Raw genomic sequence first — 13,873 nt, forward strand, 5'->3', positions numbered from 1 at the left:
TCACATCAGTCCTGTTGTGGACCGCCATACCCATTGCCGGGTTATTATCCGACAGTGTCCTTCACAACCAAAATTCTTATGAGTTCTTTACCCGATATATAATGCCTTTGGTAAATGGTATCCTCTTGAAGCTTGTGGTATATGTTCCTAAGAAGCCCCGATGGTTTGAACCAATGCCTTCCCTAATATGTGCAAACCTGAAAGATTTCACGGGTCATACTTATTTGGTATTGCACCAGGCAAAACTTCCCACAACTAATGTCATTTTCGAAATACGAGAGGTCAATGTAAGGTTATGCATTGAGGAAGTGGGAGTCAACCTTGAACCTTTGTGTTCATGCCCATGGAAACAATGTAGATCGTATCATTAAAGCTTCTCTTCAAATAAATATTTCCTTGGTATAAGTTTATCTTATATCTAAGATCTGGCATTTTGCAATCGTTGTTCCGGCCATGTTCTCCTTTAAATACCATTTCTCGGACAAGTTGAAGTACTTGTCTTCTGCAGATCTTTGCACCTGTCCAACCTTTACTCTGATCTACCATCGAGTATTACACTCTGGTATCTCGAAAATATCATGGAACTGCATAACTTTTTATGGGTTCTTTGTCAACTGTTATTTCTCACTGATTCCAATTTTCCTAGGTTCTGGGTTGTCGTCAAGCGAGAACACCGATATGTGCACCGAGTCTGAACTACGGTTCAATAACTCTAAGTAATCTTCGTTGCTTATGAGTTTATTAATCCTTCAAGTCACTCCTAGCCTGGCCGGCTATATCATTATCGTGCTAAATTTTAACTGTGCTACCTGCTCTTTATTCCCAGAGCACAATTTTTTTTTGACGATGGGCTAAGCTTACGTCGACTTTCCTCGTCATATCATGTTGCCTTGAACATCAAGCTTGATTCCGAGATTGTGTTATATCCGTGGTTTCAATAACTTTTCGCTCCATCCTTCCTCTTGCTTGATGTTGACGATGAGCAATTATATCTTCATGAAACCTCTCGACAAAGGTGTCGTGATCATCATCAACATTTTGAGCTCTTCCAGGATATCAATCAATTTCATGATGTGAAATAGCATCCTTTGACCCCGATGATTTGAATTATCATCCACAACATTCTTGCATTCCCTCCAACACAAAACTTGTTCTTGTTTTGTGTTATACCTTGAGTTCCTGGTAATCCAACTTGTCGTATGTCCTACCTTGGAGTATTACCATCTTTTGTGACAAGAAGGTCACGAGAATTGCTCCACCTCTTAGAAATTCTCGGTATGATGATACTTCTCACCATCACCATTCTTCCTTGGTTCCCATGTTGTTTTTAACCAAGATACCAATATGCTACCGATGTTGTTTGAGTTCTGTACTTCTAGCAACCCTATTGCTTTGAAGTTAACGATTGACAGTTCGTCCTTAGATTGTTGGTTATTGAATCGTCACTCTAACATTGAGCTTGCTGCCTAAGGTCATACTTCGGGCGCACCTTTCAACTAATGATTGATGGTGTATGTTTTCCTAAAGCATACAACATTATATCATTTGAACTGACAAATGTTATCCCCTTGTTCATATAATTGTGGAAATCCATCCTTTTGGAAATCTTGAGGAATTGTCACTAAGTCCATCAGCCACCTCATCGTCCTCTCCTTGGTTAAATGATGAACTCTTGTTTCGGAACTCGCTTCCACAGTTCATTTCCTTAAAATCTTACAATGTCAACTCGTCAATTGTGTTGCACCTTTTCTTCTCAGGAATCCCGAGTCTAAGGTATCTTGACACCAATCAGATGTGGATCTCAGTCAGATATGATGGTTGGAACATATTTTCAAGAGTTATAACATTGGTCCCTATATGCCCCGGTAAGGTGATGTCATGCCTAGCACACCAGACCAGAGGACCTAGTGTTATAGTTTCCTTTGTAACAAGGTTAATCATTTTTCCATGAGGAAACTGAATGCCTGTTTAATGAGTTTATCCTGATGGATCCTTTGTGTATCCAAAATCCGATTTTTGCTTGAAGACCATGTCAATGCTATCTCAAAGCATGTCTGTGGTACTCCGATTTTTAACAAGAACATTTAAAGCCCAATGCTAAATGCTTCTTGATCAATTATCCAAACACCATTGTATGGGTAATGTCATGAAAATTTCTCTTCCCTTTCCTAAAGGGGTTTTCTATGTTATATCCCGTCATGAATATCATGCGTTGCTTGCCCTTGGGAAGGATATACCCCCTGATATATGTGTTTAAACACATTTTCCTTTCCATTGTTCTGTTTAATCTGATAATCTTATTTTCCTTTCCATTGGTTGGTTTAACCTTTCTTGAGGTCTATATAATCTAAGCAGTATTATTCTCCTGCTTATGTAAGCACCTTGTTGTACTGCTCTGTCTGTAAGACCCTGTTACTATTGTTGATGACATTCCGGTAGCCGCCGATGGACGAGAACTTTGCCTATTGGTCCGCCTCGTTCAACGAGCAGGAAAAGAGTTCTCTTCGTCCCTCGCCCTTGGTACCAACGATGCAGTCAACATAACTGACCAGCTACCCTCTAACATGCCTTGCTATCATGACCGTGCAAGATGTCACCACCCTTCCTACTTTCAACCCACATGGTGGGCCCATAACCCACAAGTTCCATAGGATCGAAACCTGACTCTCCTGTACAACCTAATGTCAAAGTTATTCCTCGTGCTTGACTTTGTATGTAATTCACGGGCCACTTGCCTGTTGATCTATTCTTATGCCAAAGTTTACATAGTGAATCAATAGAAATGTAACTATTTGAATTCAAAATGTAATTTAATTATGAAATGATCGTAAGATTACCTCAGAAGAAGAATAACTTATTCTGCATCCTGAGTATATATATATATATATATATATATATATATATATATATATATATATATATATATATATATATATATATATATATATATATATATAGGAAAATAGATTCTACCATCTAGTGGTAGTTACCTCTATCTTATAAGCCGTCCGATTGCATTAGATTCGTGCAATTCCTAACGGGTATGGGCAAAACAAAGTTCCACCCGATACCTTCCGATTTGTTGGGCGTCAGCTATCTTCCTATTTTTGGGGCGCTATCCCCATTCATCGCTATATATCCTCGCTCTCTCTCCTTGTTTCACGGAAAAGCTTCATGAGACAAATCTGAATCAATCAGGAACAGTAATTCATGGAAAAGGAGGTATGCATCCACGCATGGTTTTGTGATTTCCGCGGATGCTCATGCAAACTGATTGCTTCGTGTTCCTAATTCCATTGGTAGTGCTTATCTAATAATCTATACGTTCTGTAGGCTGATCGTTGATGTATCTTTTGCCCCGTTGCATGCAAGTGCCCACCGCACGGCGGCGGCGATGTCATGTACAGGTGCATATGTCCAATCGTTTGACTGCTTCAGCCCCGGCATGACGACGACTACATACGACATCCCATGGGTGACTGCTCCGACGGCGGTGACGGCGACGAAGATAAACTTAGCACATTCCACCTGGCGGCCCCATGATGACGAACAACCGCCGACGGCTGACGGGTGACTCTTCTAATATCGTGGGCGGTGGCAACAACGACGAAACGACTGCACACGGCCGACCGACGACTCCTCCGGCTTCAGCGCCCGTCAAAGATTTGCTTGTACTATATACTCCATACTCCGATGTGTATATATATCAAGCCGATTATGGAGTTATATGTCTGTATACGTGCATGCTAATGCATGCATCACCACCAGTCAATGAATCTGCCTGTTCAAATTCTTTTGGCTAGTATATGCAACTGCGTGCAGGATATGTACATAGATATTCATTCTGCACTACAAATGCACGCATTTTTGTTCAAAATATATTCTACCTGGTCATGTGGAGAGAACAGAACAAATACCCTCCTTCACTATCTGTAAATATCTACAGGTTATTTCTATATTTGGAGTATGTAGTCTTTCTTGTAGGAGATGCTTCATACTATATTCGTTATGAAATACTCCTATCAGATACTCCATTCTTGGTGAAATACCGTATACTCCATACTACTTTCTTAATACTCCATACTACATTTTCCATATATACTCCATACTACAGATTTCATATATACTCCATACTACTCTTGATAACACATTTCTACATACTCCCACAAGTCTTAAAGAAATGTTCAAGCCACCGCTTCATAGTATGTTCATCAATGCACAGTCAATATTTAGTTTCAAAGAGAAGTATGTATGAATGTTTCTTTTTCAGAACAAAAAAATCATATACTTCCGATTAAAAGAATACACAGACTCCTTACTAAAAACTGTAAATATACTCCATACTACAACAAAGAGTATGACCGCTTTCTCCATACTAAAAAGAACACTATATACTTACATACTAAACATTACTTTTTGACGAGCATGGAGTTGTATGCCAAAATATTTTCTTGATATGCTTATACTCCTTACTCCAGTTTAATGCTAATACTCCATACTTCATACTCCAATTTTATTGTAACACTCCATACTTCATACTACAATAATTATATGTTAATACCCCATACTCCAACTATACAGGATAATGCTCCATGCGGTTCGAAAAAGCAATATATTTGTATTATTTTTTATAAAATCTAAAAAGTTGTAACGTTCACACTATATACTCTATACTGGAGTACCTATTTCAAATGAAAATGACGTACATACTTAGACTATTTTTCTTTTTGCCTACACCTAATAACAAAAAAACAGCGTCACATTTCATGTGCCTATCTGAAGGATAATTACTTAGTTGTACGTAGCCAGGAATTGAGGAGGGAGTTGAACCAACCGATGACTTGCCAGATTATTTTATTTGAAAAATAGACAGGTTGTTGTCTATCAGATTCTGCAGCACCCGTTAGTTAACCCAGATCTATATAACCGGCTGATTACTAATACTACGGTGAGAGACACGTGGAGGCTAAACAACTAGGTGGTAACTACCACTGCTTGTAGATAAAATTTGTCACACACACACACACACACACACACACACATATATTAACCTTCAAAATTTAACGAGAAATATATATTGGCATAGCGTCTGAGAGACTGAGAGCCTCTAGCGTGATGCCCCACTTGATCCGACAATTCACTAGACGGGGCCAGCTGGATGCACTACATGTTGGATCGATGGATTGCTCACGATGTGTTATGCGTCTAGGCAGTGACGCGAACGTCGCCCTGGATTCAAGCTCACAATTAAATTCAGCTTGTCATTTGTATCCCTTTTTTTCTTTTGAGTTGGCACATAATCTTTATTTGTTTGCGCACAAATTAGTTCATAGAAACTGTTGAAGTTTTAAACAAGATACCATACAATCTTTATTTTCTTTCTTCAGAAATTGCTCTTATGATGGAGTATTATGACTACCCTTATTATCCAGTGCCAGTGCTTTTGGGCCCTCTTCTTATATGGCACTAGATAAGTAAGCCATCATGATTTCCTAAAAAAAAGTGAAGCCAGCATTAATAACAACAATGATTTTCAACCAAACAGACAACAGTGATTTTTTCGGAGATCAGATAACACAGTGATTATTACCTCTAATTGAGCCCCATCTTTTACTTCATAACTGGTCAAGGAAAGTGGTTTTGTACGCTTACTGCAGACTTTTTATCTGGGAAGAGTCGAGCCATTCTCTCTCCTCTCTCCAATCTCCATTTGTCCTAACAAAATCTTCTTGACCTCCTCCTTCCTTGCTTCGCTCTGCTACCCAATCTGCTCCCTTTATCGAATTCCCAAATCCAATCTCATAGTTAATTAAACACGGCTCTGGGTGCCGGAGACCCGGCAGGGCGGCGCCGTCCACGATGGGATCGAAGGCGGTGTGGCTCCCCGTGGCCCTGCTCCTGGCGGCAGTGGCCCTCTCGTCCGTCCTGACGCCGCCGGCCGCCGCGGCCGCTACGGAGTCCGGCGAGGCCGACCACGCCGTTCAGCAGCACAGCGAGCGCATCTCAGGTCCGGCCATATCTCCAAATCTCTTCCTTTTTTGTTTCTTCCTTCTCAAAAGTTTGATGTTTTCAGAAACTAGGATTTCTTCGCTCCTGTTCCACCTGTTGGCACGCTTTAAACTGCGAGTTAGTATGATTGTTTATTTGGTTCTGATCTGTGGAGATGATTGGTTCTATACTGTTTTTTGAGTTGTGGACTAGGTCATCTTTGAGGGCCGCTGAGTCCAGATTGGTTCTGGTTCAGTTCCTCCGTTCAGTTGATACGCCTTTTTTTTTCTGCCTTTCGTGTTGGATATTGTTGCCAAGATTATGTTTATGCGGCTGTACACTATTTGGTTGAAATAGAATTGATCAATTATAATCACAAAGGTTCAGTTTACCATTCTCAAGTAGAGTAGTTTAAATAAACTTGATATAATCTCACAATTTTTGATAGAGATAGTCGTATGCTTTGATGTTGCACAACCTAATTACTTCAAATTTTGTTCAGATAATTCGCTCATCTGTTTGCTGAATTTGCGATTATTTAACTTGTAGGAAGTGCTGGTGATGTGCTAGAAGACAATCCTGTGGGAAAGTTAAAGGTTTTCATATATGACTTGCCAAGAAAGTATAACAAGAAGATGGTCACCAAGGATCCCCGGTGCCTCAATCACATGTTTGCTGCGGAAATATTCATGCATCGTTTCTTGCTCTCAAGTGCTGTGCGGACACTCAAACCCAAAGAGGCTGACTGGTTCTACACACCAGTTTATACTACATGTGACCTAACTCCTGCTGGTCTTCCCTTGCCATTCAAGTCACCACGGGTGATGAGGAGTTCGATCCAGTATATTTCGAATAAATGGCCCTTTTGGAACCGAACTGATGGCGCAGATCACTTCTTTGTTGTCCCACATGATTTTGGAGCTTGCTTCCATTATCAGGTGAATTCACTAGTCCCTCGGACTCACATGTTCACCAAGGGTTTCCTTATGCCTGATTTTGTTATTTCTTCTAGTACAACTTGTAACTAAAGGAGGTCAGTAGGTCATACTCCCTCTGTAAGCAAATATAAGACGTCTGCAAAGGTCGTCTTATATTTGTTTACAAAGGTACTCCCTCCGTCCGGAAATACTTGTCGTAAAATGGATACGAATGGATGTATCTAGAACTAAAATACATCTAGATACATCCATTCCTCGGACAAGTATTTTCGGACGGAGGGAGTAGTAATTAGGAATATATCTTCCTTTATTTTGCGTTTTGCTCAAAAGTTCTCTGTGTAATAGTTATGCTGGTATTTGCAGGAAGAAAAAGCTATTGAACGTGGCATTCTCCCATTGCTGCGACGTGCTACATTGGTGCAAACGTTTGGACAAGAGAATCATGTTTGCCTGAAGGAGGGGTCTATCATCATTCCACCCTTTGCTCCTCCTCAGAAAATGCAGGCTCACCTTATTCCCCCGGACACACCACGGTCAATCTTCGTTTACTTTAGGGGTCTGTTCTATGACACCGGAAATGACCCTGAGGGTGGTTACTATGCAAGGTACCAATGCTTCTAAAATTTGGCCAATCTGAACTCTTCCTCATGGTTTGGTTCCATTTATTTACTCACTTCAGTGGTGTTGTTGTACAGAGGTGCGCGAGCTTCCCTGTGGGAGAACTTCAAGAACAATCCTCTGTTTGACATTTCCACCGATCACCCTGCGACTTACTACGAAGACATGCAGCGTGCTGTCTTCTGCCTGTGCCCATTGGGCTGGGCACCATGGAGCCCTAGGTTGGTTGAGGCTGTGGTCTTTGGCTGCATTCCAGTCATCATAGCTGACGATATTGTGCTGCCATTTGCTGATGCTATCCCATGGGAAGAAATTGGTATTTTTTTGGAGGAGAAGGATGTCCCAAAGTTGGACACAATCCTGACATCAATGCCCATCGAGGATATTCTAAGAAAGCAAAGATTGCTCGCAAATCCATCAATGAAGCAGGCCATGTTGTTCCCACAGCCAGCCCAACCACGAGATGCATTCCACCAGATCTTGAATGGCCTTGCTCGTAAGCTCCCACACCCAGAGGGTGTATACTTGCCACCCGGCGAAAAGCATCTCAACTGGACTGCCGGACCTGTTGGAGATCTGAAACCGTGGTAGGGAAGAGTCAAGAGCTTCCCATCCTCTTTGCCATATAAGCCCCATAGAAATAGTTCATACTTCCTCTTATGTGATGTAATAGAAACACAGTGCCATGGGTGTAAATTACACCCAAGGCGTTATCTAACATGAGCGATTTCTGAAGTTGGTAATTTAGAAAGAAATGAAATGGCATTGTTCCTATCAGGTTAGATGGATGGTGACTTTTGTTGAAAAGATTTGTTACAGCTTGCAGAAGAAGAATCGATGGCAAGATCTGGTACATCACAAGGCTGTAAGTAGCATTAGATACAGCTATGCATTGATGCTGTACTCTGCTGATACAACCATGCTATTTGCATGCCAGATAACAGATTTATTGTTGTGGTGCAGCAGCCTCTCCAGTGGTACCATGTTGGCGGTCTGCCTGCTCAGTGATCATCATCAGTGGTAGGGTTGAACGTTTTGAGCAGGTCAGGGCAGACGGGCAGCGGCTTGTCCTTGAGGTAGCCGAGTGGGTTGGCCATGCGGATGTTGTCGCTGATGCCAACGTTCCTGCTGAGGACTATCTCGGCGCGGTCCCTGAGATCCTGGATCTCGTTGCAGTTTGCGAGGGGGCTCTGGACAAGAACCATCTCGCAGATATCCTCCGGATGGCTGTCCTTGAGCTCGATTTTGTAAGTGCCAGTCTCGTCGGTTACACCGTCGATCGAGCGCTCAACTTTCTCAGTGCCGAAGCGCTTGCACTCCAGCCTCACCTTGGCACCTGCAGTCCATCAACAAAGTACCACTGAGTGCAGCATGTCCTGTTTCAGCTGTTCACAGGTTCAGAGATGTGTAGTAATAATATGGGTCAGAGATGCCTTGCTTACCCTTGATGTACTCGGTGACATTTGTCTCGAACCCGGCACGGCACGTGTCGCAGTAGACCCGTCCCTGAACAATGTAGTCGGGGAGGTCATTGGCGACGGCGGTGCCGGCGAGGGCAAAGATGGCGACCACGGCGATCACTGAAAGGATGCGGAGCGAGGCCATGGCTGTTGCGCGTTTCCCCTCTACCTCCGGTGTGTGTTCTGGCTCGGCGGAGGCTGAATGATCTAGGGGTGAATGCAGAGAGGAGGGCAAAGAAACTCACCGGTTTTTGCATGCCACCTCCTGCGCTTAAATAAACCAAGGTGGCAGGAGGGTTTCCATGGTTGCGCATGGATGTAGGAAGGATGTGAGCAGGGCAACCGTCCGTCGACCCAACGGAGGAGGAAATTCGACTCGGGTTTCCTTGAGGTTTGTGTGGCCCACAAAACTCTTAGGCAATATCCCTCCTCTCCCTTCGTACCGGAAATGGATTCTCTAACATTATGAAGGGATGTCATGAAGCTACAGTGCAATCCCAGTGCAAAAGGAAGAAGGGATGTCACCGGCACTGTAGCGAAGATAATGTGCGCAATTACTGTTCATAAAAAATAAAATCCGAAATTAATTTTATTGCATCATAATTTTGTTTGTATGTAATTTTTGTAAATGTATACAGTAGATTTGTAATTTGCAAATTAGTTTAAGTCATTTTAGGCTTAATCATATGGATGTGAAGAAGGGATGTCAGGGTACTGTAGCTTCCCTACCATCCCTTCATAATGTTAGAGGATCTCGTTCCCTTCCCTGAAGCGTTTCATGGTTACCCTTGTTTTTCGAACAAAGACATGCATTTGGAGTGCAGAGCTATGCTAGAAAAGGCTTCTAGGGTGGTGGTTAGCTAGAATGAACTAAATTTGTTTCATGGTTACCCTTGTTTTTCGAACAAAGACATGCATTTGGAGTGCAGAGCTATGCTAGAAAAGGCTTCTAGGGTGGTGGTTAGCTAGAATGAACTAAATTTCATCTAAATTTCATCTAAGTGACATTAGCATGAAATTTTTTTACTGGCATAAAAATCTAATGACATACTCCCTCCGTCCTATAATATCAGATGTTTTTGCAAGCTGTTTTAACTTTCAAAAACGTCACGGATGGAGTAGAAGTTACATGAGACTAAATAGTAAGAATAAGAAAATCCGTTCTACAGTACTAAAGGTATCATGTAGACTATCCAGCTGGTCCCAAGGGGTTTGAGCGATTGGCAGTGGAACAGAAGATGGCCAATACTCTCCTGCTCGCTGCGGAAGGCGCAAGTATCTGAGGAAGCAATGTTTTTTTTGGAGTGTCTTTCGTTTGTGAGCACTGACAAATAAAATCAGATCCTCGGTTATTTTGGGATCCTCTTGAATATTTGGAAAAACAGAAACATCAAGGTTTTTCGGAATGAAACCCAAGGAATCCACATCATCCCTCGTTCTGCTGCTGCCGACCTTGTGCTCTGGTCAAGCCGTTGCAAAAATGGTCCCTGCTACGGGGCATGGAGGCCCCAACAATGCAACTATGATCTCTTCTTTGTAATGGTTACAATGTTTTGGTAATATATGGTTCAGGCAGGAGTAAGCCCGTCATTGATGCGTCAAAAAAAGTACTAAAAGTATCTGAAAGTGGGAATGTGAAACACATCATGATACGGGTTGCGACGAAGCTTGACTGGACGTGGTGTCGCGGTGAAGAAGCGGTGCAAACAGAGCAAGATGATTTCTCAACCATTTCTTCTACCGTGATACACAATAGAGGAGCCCCACATTCATTCTATCTGATAGAAAAGATTGTTTAGTGGTCTAACAAATATGTCTATATGGACAATTAACGTGGCACTGTTGCTGTAATTATTGAGCTTTAGCCTATTTAATATTTCCCGTAATTCCTAGAAAAATCCAGAGGCCCATATGTCCTATTCATACATGACAAGGGTGTGTGGAAAGTTTAGTTCTATCCTGATTGTGGAGGATGTGTTGGACCGACATATAAGGTTGGTCAACTCACATACTAGTAAGAGCTTGAGAAGATGACACAAACATGCTCCTCCTCCGCCAACCGCCATGCATCGCACGCGTGTCGTGTATCGTGATCGAGCGGAGCTAGGGCCTATGCCACGTGTACGCATTAGTTTCTTTTTGTCATGTAGGAAAATGGAAGTCGAAACATATTTTGCACTAACAATTATTGGGTTGCTTGTCTCCTGGTTAGTCCCTTCAGTTTCATTTCCTGTCTATTAGAGCCTGCTTCTCTTTCGTAGACGTTTTCACCTCGGCTCCTATGCATTTTGCCTCGTTCCAGAGCTTTGTTTCGTTTACAACTTTCCCATCTAACTTCTTGGTGTGCACCGCGAAGTGAGACAATTGGCCTCCAAAATCTCGCCTCCCATGGTCCTGTGCGGGAGATGGGCTATCACGTTTTTAGGGAGCGCTCTTGCGTGATTGTTGGATTCTTCTCCATCGTGCCTACACATGACTTCTCCCCCAGCGACGACTACTTCCCAGTCGCCGCCGATCCATTCAGCGACATGGCGACTAATATGCCTAACTCTTCTTCCACCGCACCATATGTGTTCCCGCCCCTTGTTAGGGATCATGTTTGAAATATTAACAGTAGCAGTCGATATGAATATGATGTTTTTCCTTTATGTTCTCGATTGCATGACCAGTTTGATCACTTTGTTATTTGATTATATTGTCATCTCTATTATGAATATCAAGTTTTATCTACCGACTTTTTGGATTAAGCTTAATGGAAAATTGCTCAAATATTCATCAAACCAAAAACCTGATGCATGTAGGCAATTTTCTCCAACTTATTTTCCTGCGTCTCTCAAGGCTCCTGTGATTGAGGGTGTGAATTACAAGAGGTGCCATGCAAGGGTAGTTCTTTGGCTTAGCACCATAAATTGTTTTCATGCCTCCAAGGGCAAGCCAGTGGGGCCTGTTACTCTTGAACATGAGCAAGCTTTACATACATTCTCTTCCGATTTGTTGTTTTGAGTGTTCTTGGCGTCAAGATTGTTGATCCCTTCATGACCATTGTGGTCAGCAAAGACATGTGGAATGCGCTCAAGGCCAAAATTGGGGTCTCTCAGACGCAGGTAGCGAATTACATGTCATGGAATGAATCGTGACTAAAAGATGACCGCTCTGTGGTTGAGCAGGCTCATGAGATACAATCACTCGGTAAGTCACTTGAGCACTTTAACTGTGAGTTGCCAGACGAGTTTATTGATAAACGCACCATTGCCAAGCTTCCTCCTATGTGGTGATTTTTTGTCACTTCTCTAAAACCAAGAGACATGATTTTCTGTTGTTAATATCATTGGCACTCTTGATTTGGAAGAGAAGGAGAGGGAGACAGACATGCTCGCTTCCATGAGGCGAGCTCTAGTGCCAACTTGGTACACAAGAAGTATTTTCAATCCCACAAATTCAAGAACAAGAACAACTATTAGGGTAAAGGAAAATTTGAAGGCAAGAGCAATGCCTCAAGTCTGCCAACTTCAAGAAGAACAAGGAGATCTTTTATGCGGAAAACAAGGAGACCTTTAAGAAGAAATGAAATGACATGTCTATGTTAAGGAAGGACAATGGTCTCCCGATTGCGAGAACCGCTATGACATGTGTTAGCCTTAAAACAACGGCAAGACTGCTAATGCTTTTATTGGTGATATTCAGATGAAAGATGTCAGATATGCTAAACTTCCTACCGTTCTTTCCTTATGTCATTCTCCTGGTTGGTGAATTGACACAGGTGATACTATACATGTGTGTGTTGATTTCTCAATGTTTACTTCTCATCAGGTCGCAAGGACTACATTCGTTCTGATGGGAAACATGTCATTCATTTATTCATGGTGTTGGTATGGTCGATCCGAGGTTTACTTTAGGAAATACTATGTGGATGAAGAGCATGCAACATGTCCCTATGATAAATAAATGTTATGTCAGCGACTCTCTCTTATGCATAGATGGCCACAATTTCGTTTTCGAGTCCAATATGGTTGTAATGCCTAAGTATGAACAATTTGTTACTGGGGAACGTAGCATGCAATTTCAAAAAAATTCCTACGATCACGCAAGATCTATCTAGGATATGCATAGCAACGAGACGGGGAGAGTGTGTCCACGTACCCTCGTAGACCGAAAGCGGAAGCGTTAGGTTAACACGGTTGATGTAGTCGAACGTCTTCATGATCCAACCGATCCAAGTACCGAACGTATGGCACCTCCGTGTTCAGCACACGTTTAGCTCGATGACGTCCCTCGAACTCTTGATCCAGTAGAGGGTCGAGGGAGAGTTTCGTCAGCACGAAGGCATGGCGACAGTGATGTTGATGTGCTCCGTGCAGGGCTTCGCCTAAGCACTACGACGCTATGACCGGAGGAGTAAACTATGGAGGGGGCATCGCACACGGCTAAGAAACAAATGTTGTGTCTTTGGGATGCCCCCCTGGCCACGTATATAAAGGAGGGGGGAGAGAGGCCGGCGGCCAGGAGGGGCGCGCCATGGGGGGAGTCCTACTCGGACTCCTAGTCCAAGTAGGATTCGCCCCCCCCCCCCACACATTTTCCTTTCTTCCACCGGAGGGAACATGAAGGAGAGGGAGAGGGAAGGGAAGGGGGGCGCCGCCCCCTCCTCCTTGTCCTATTCAGACTCCCAAGGAGGGGGGGGGGCGCGGCCACCCCCCGCGGGCTTCCCTCTCTCTCCCTTAGGCCCATGTTGGCCCAATACTTCCCCGGGGGGTTCCGGTAACCCCTCGGTACTCCAAAAAAAATACCCGAATCACTCGGAACCATTCCGAAGTCCGAATACTACCTTACAATATATGGATCTTTACCTCCCGACCATTTTGAGACTCC

At 43.0% G+C, this 13,873-nt stretch overlaps 2 protein-coding genes across 2 annotated transcripts; one reads left to right on the forward strand and one right to left on the reverse strand.

Moving 5' to 3' along the window:
• Positions 1 to 5,684: 5,684 nt before the first annotated feature.
• Positions 5,685 to 8,321, forward strand: LOC123189102 (probable glucuronosyltransferase Os04g0398600). Its single transcript, XM_044601433.1, has 4 exons — positions 5,685 to 6,007; positions 6,538 to 6,926; positions 7,290 to 7,531; positions 7,622 to 8,321. The coding sequence occupies exons 1-4, from the start codon at positions 5,860 to 5,862 to the stop codon at positions 8,133 to 8,135; spliced, it is 1,293 nt and encodes a 430-aa protein (XP_044457368.1). The 5' UTR covers positions 5,685 to 5,859; the 3' UTR covers positions 8,136 to 8,321.
• Positions 8,180 to 9,272, reverse strand: LOC123189103 (pollen-specific protein C13). The gene is made up of 2 exons (XM_044601434.1): positions 8,987 to 9,272; positions 8,180 to 8,880 (listed from the first exon to the last, which is right to left on the reverse strand). Exons 1-2 carry the CDS (start codon positions 9,147 to 9,149, stop codon positions 8,546 to 8,548), a joined length of 498 nt encoding a protein of 165 aa, XP_044457369.1. The 5' UTR covers positions 9,150 to 9,272; the 3' UTR covers positions 8,180 to 8,545.
• Positions 9,273 to 13,873: the final 4,601 nt, after the last annotated feature.

This window comes from Triticum aestivum, chromosome 2A, assembly GCF_018294505.1.
Source record: "Triticum aestivum cultivar Chinese Spring chromosome 2A, IWGSC CS RefSeq v2.1, whole genome shotgun sequence".
NCBI classification, from domain to species: Eukaryota; Viridiplantae; Streptophyta; class Magnoliopsida; order Poales; family Poaceae; genus Triticum; species Triticum aestivum.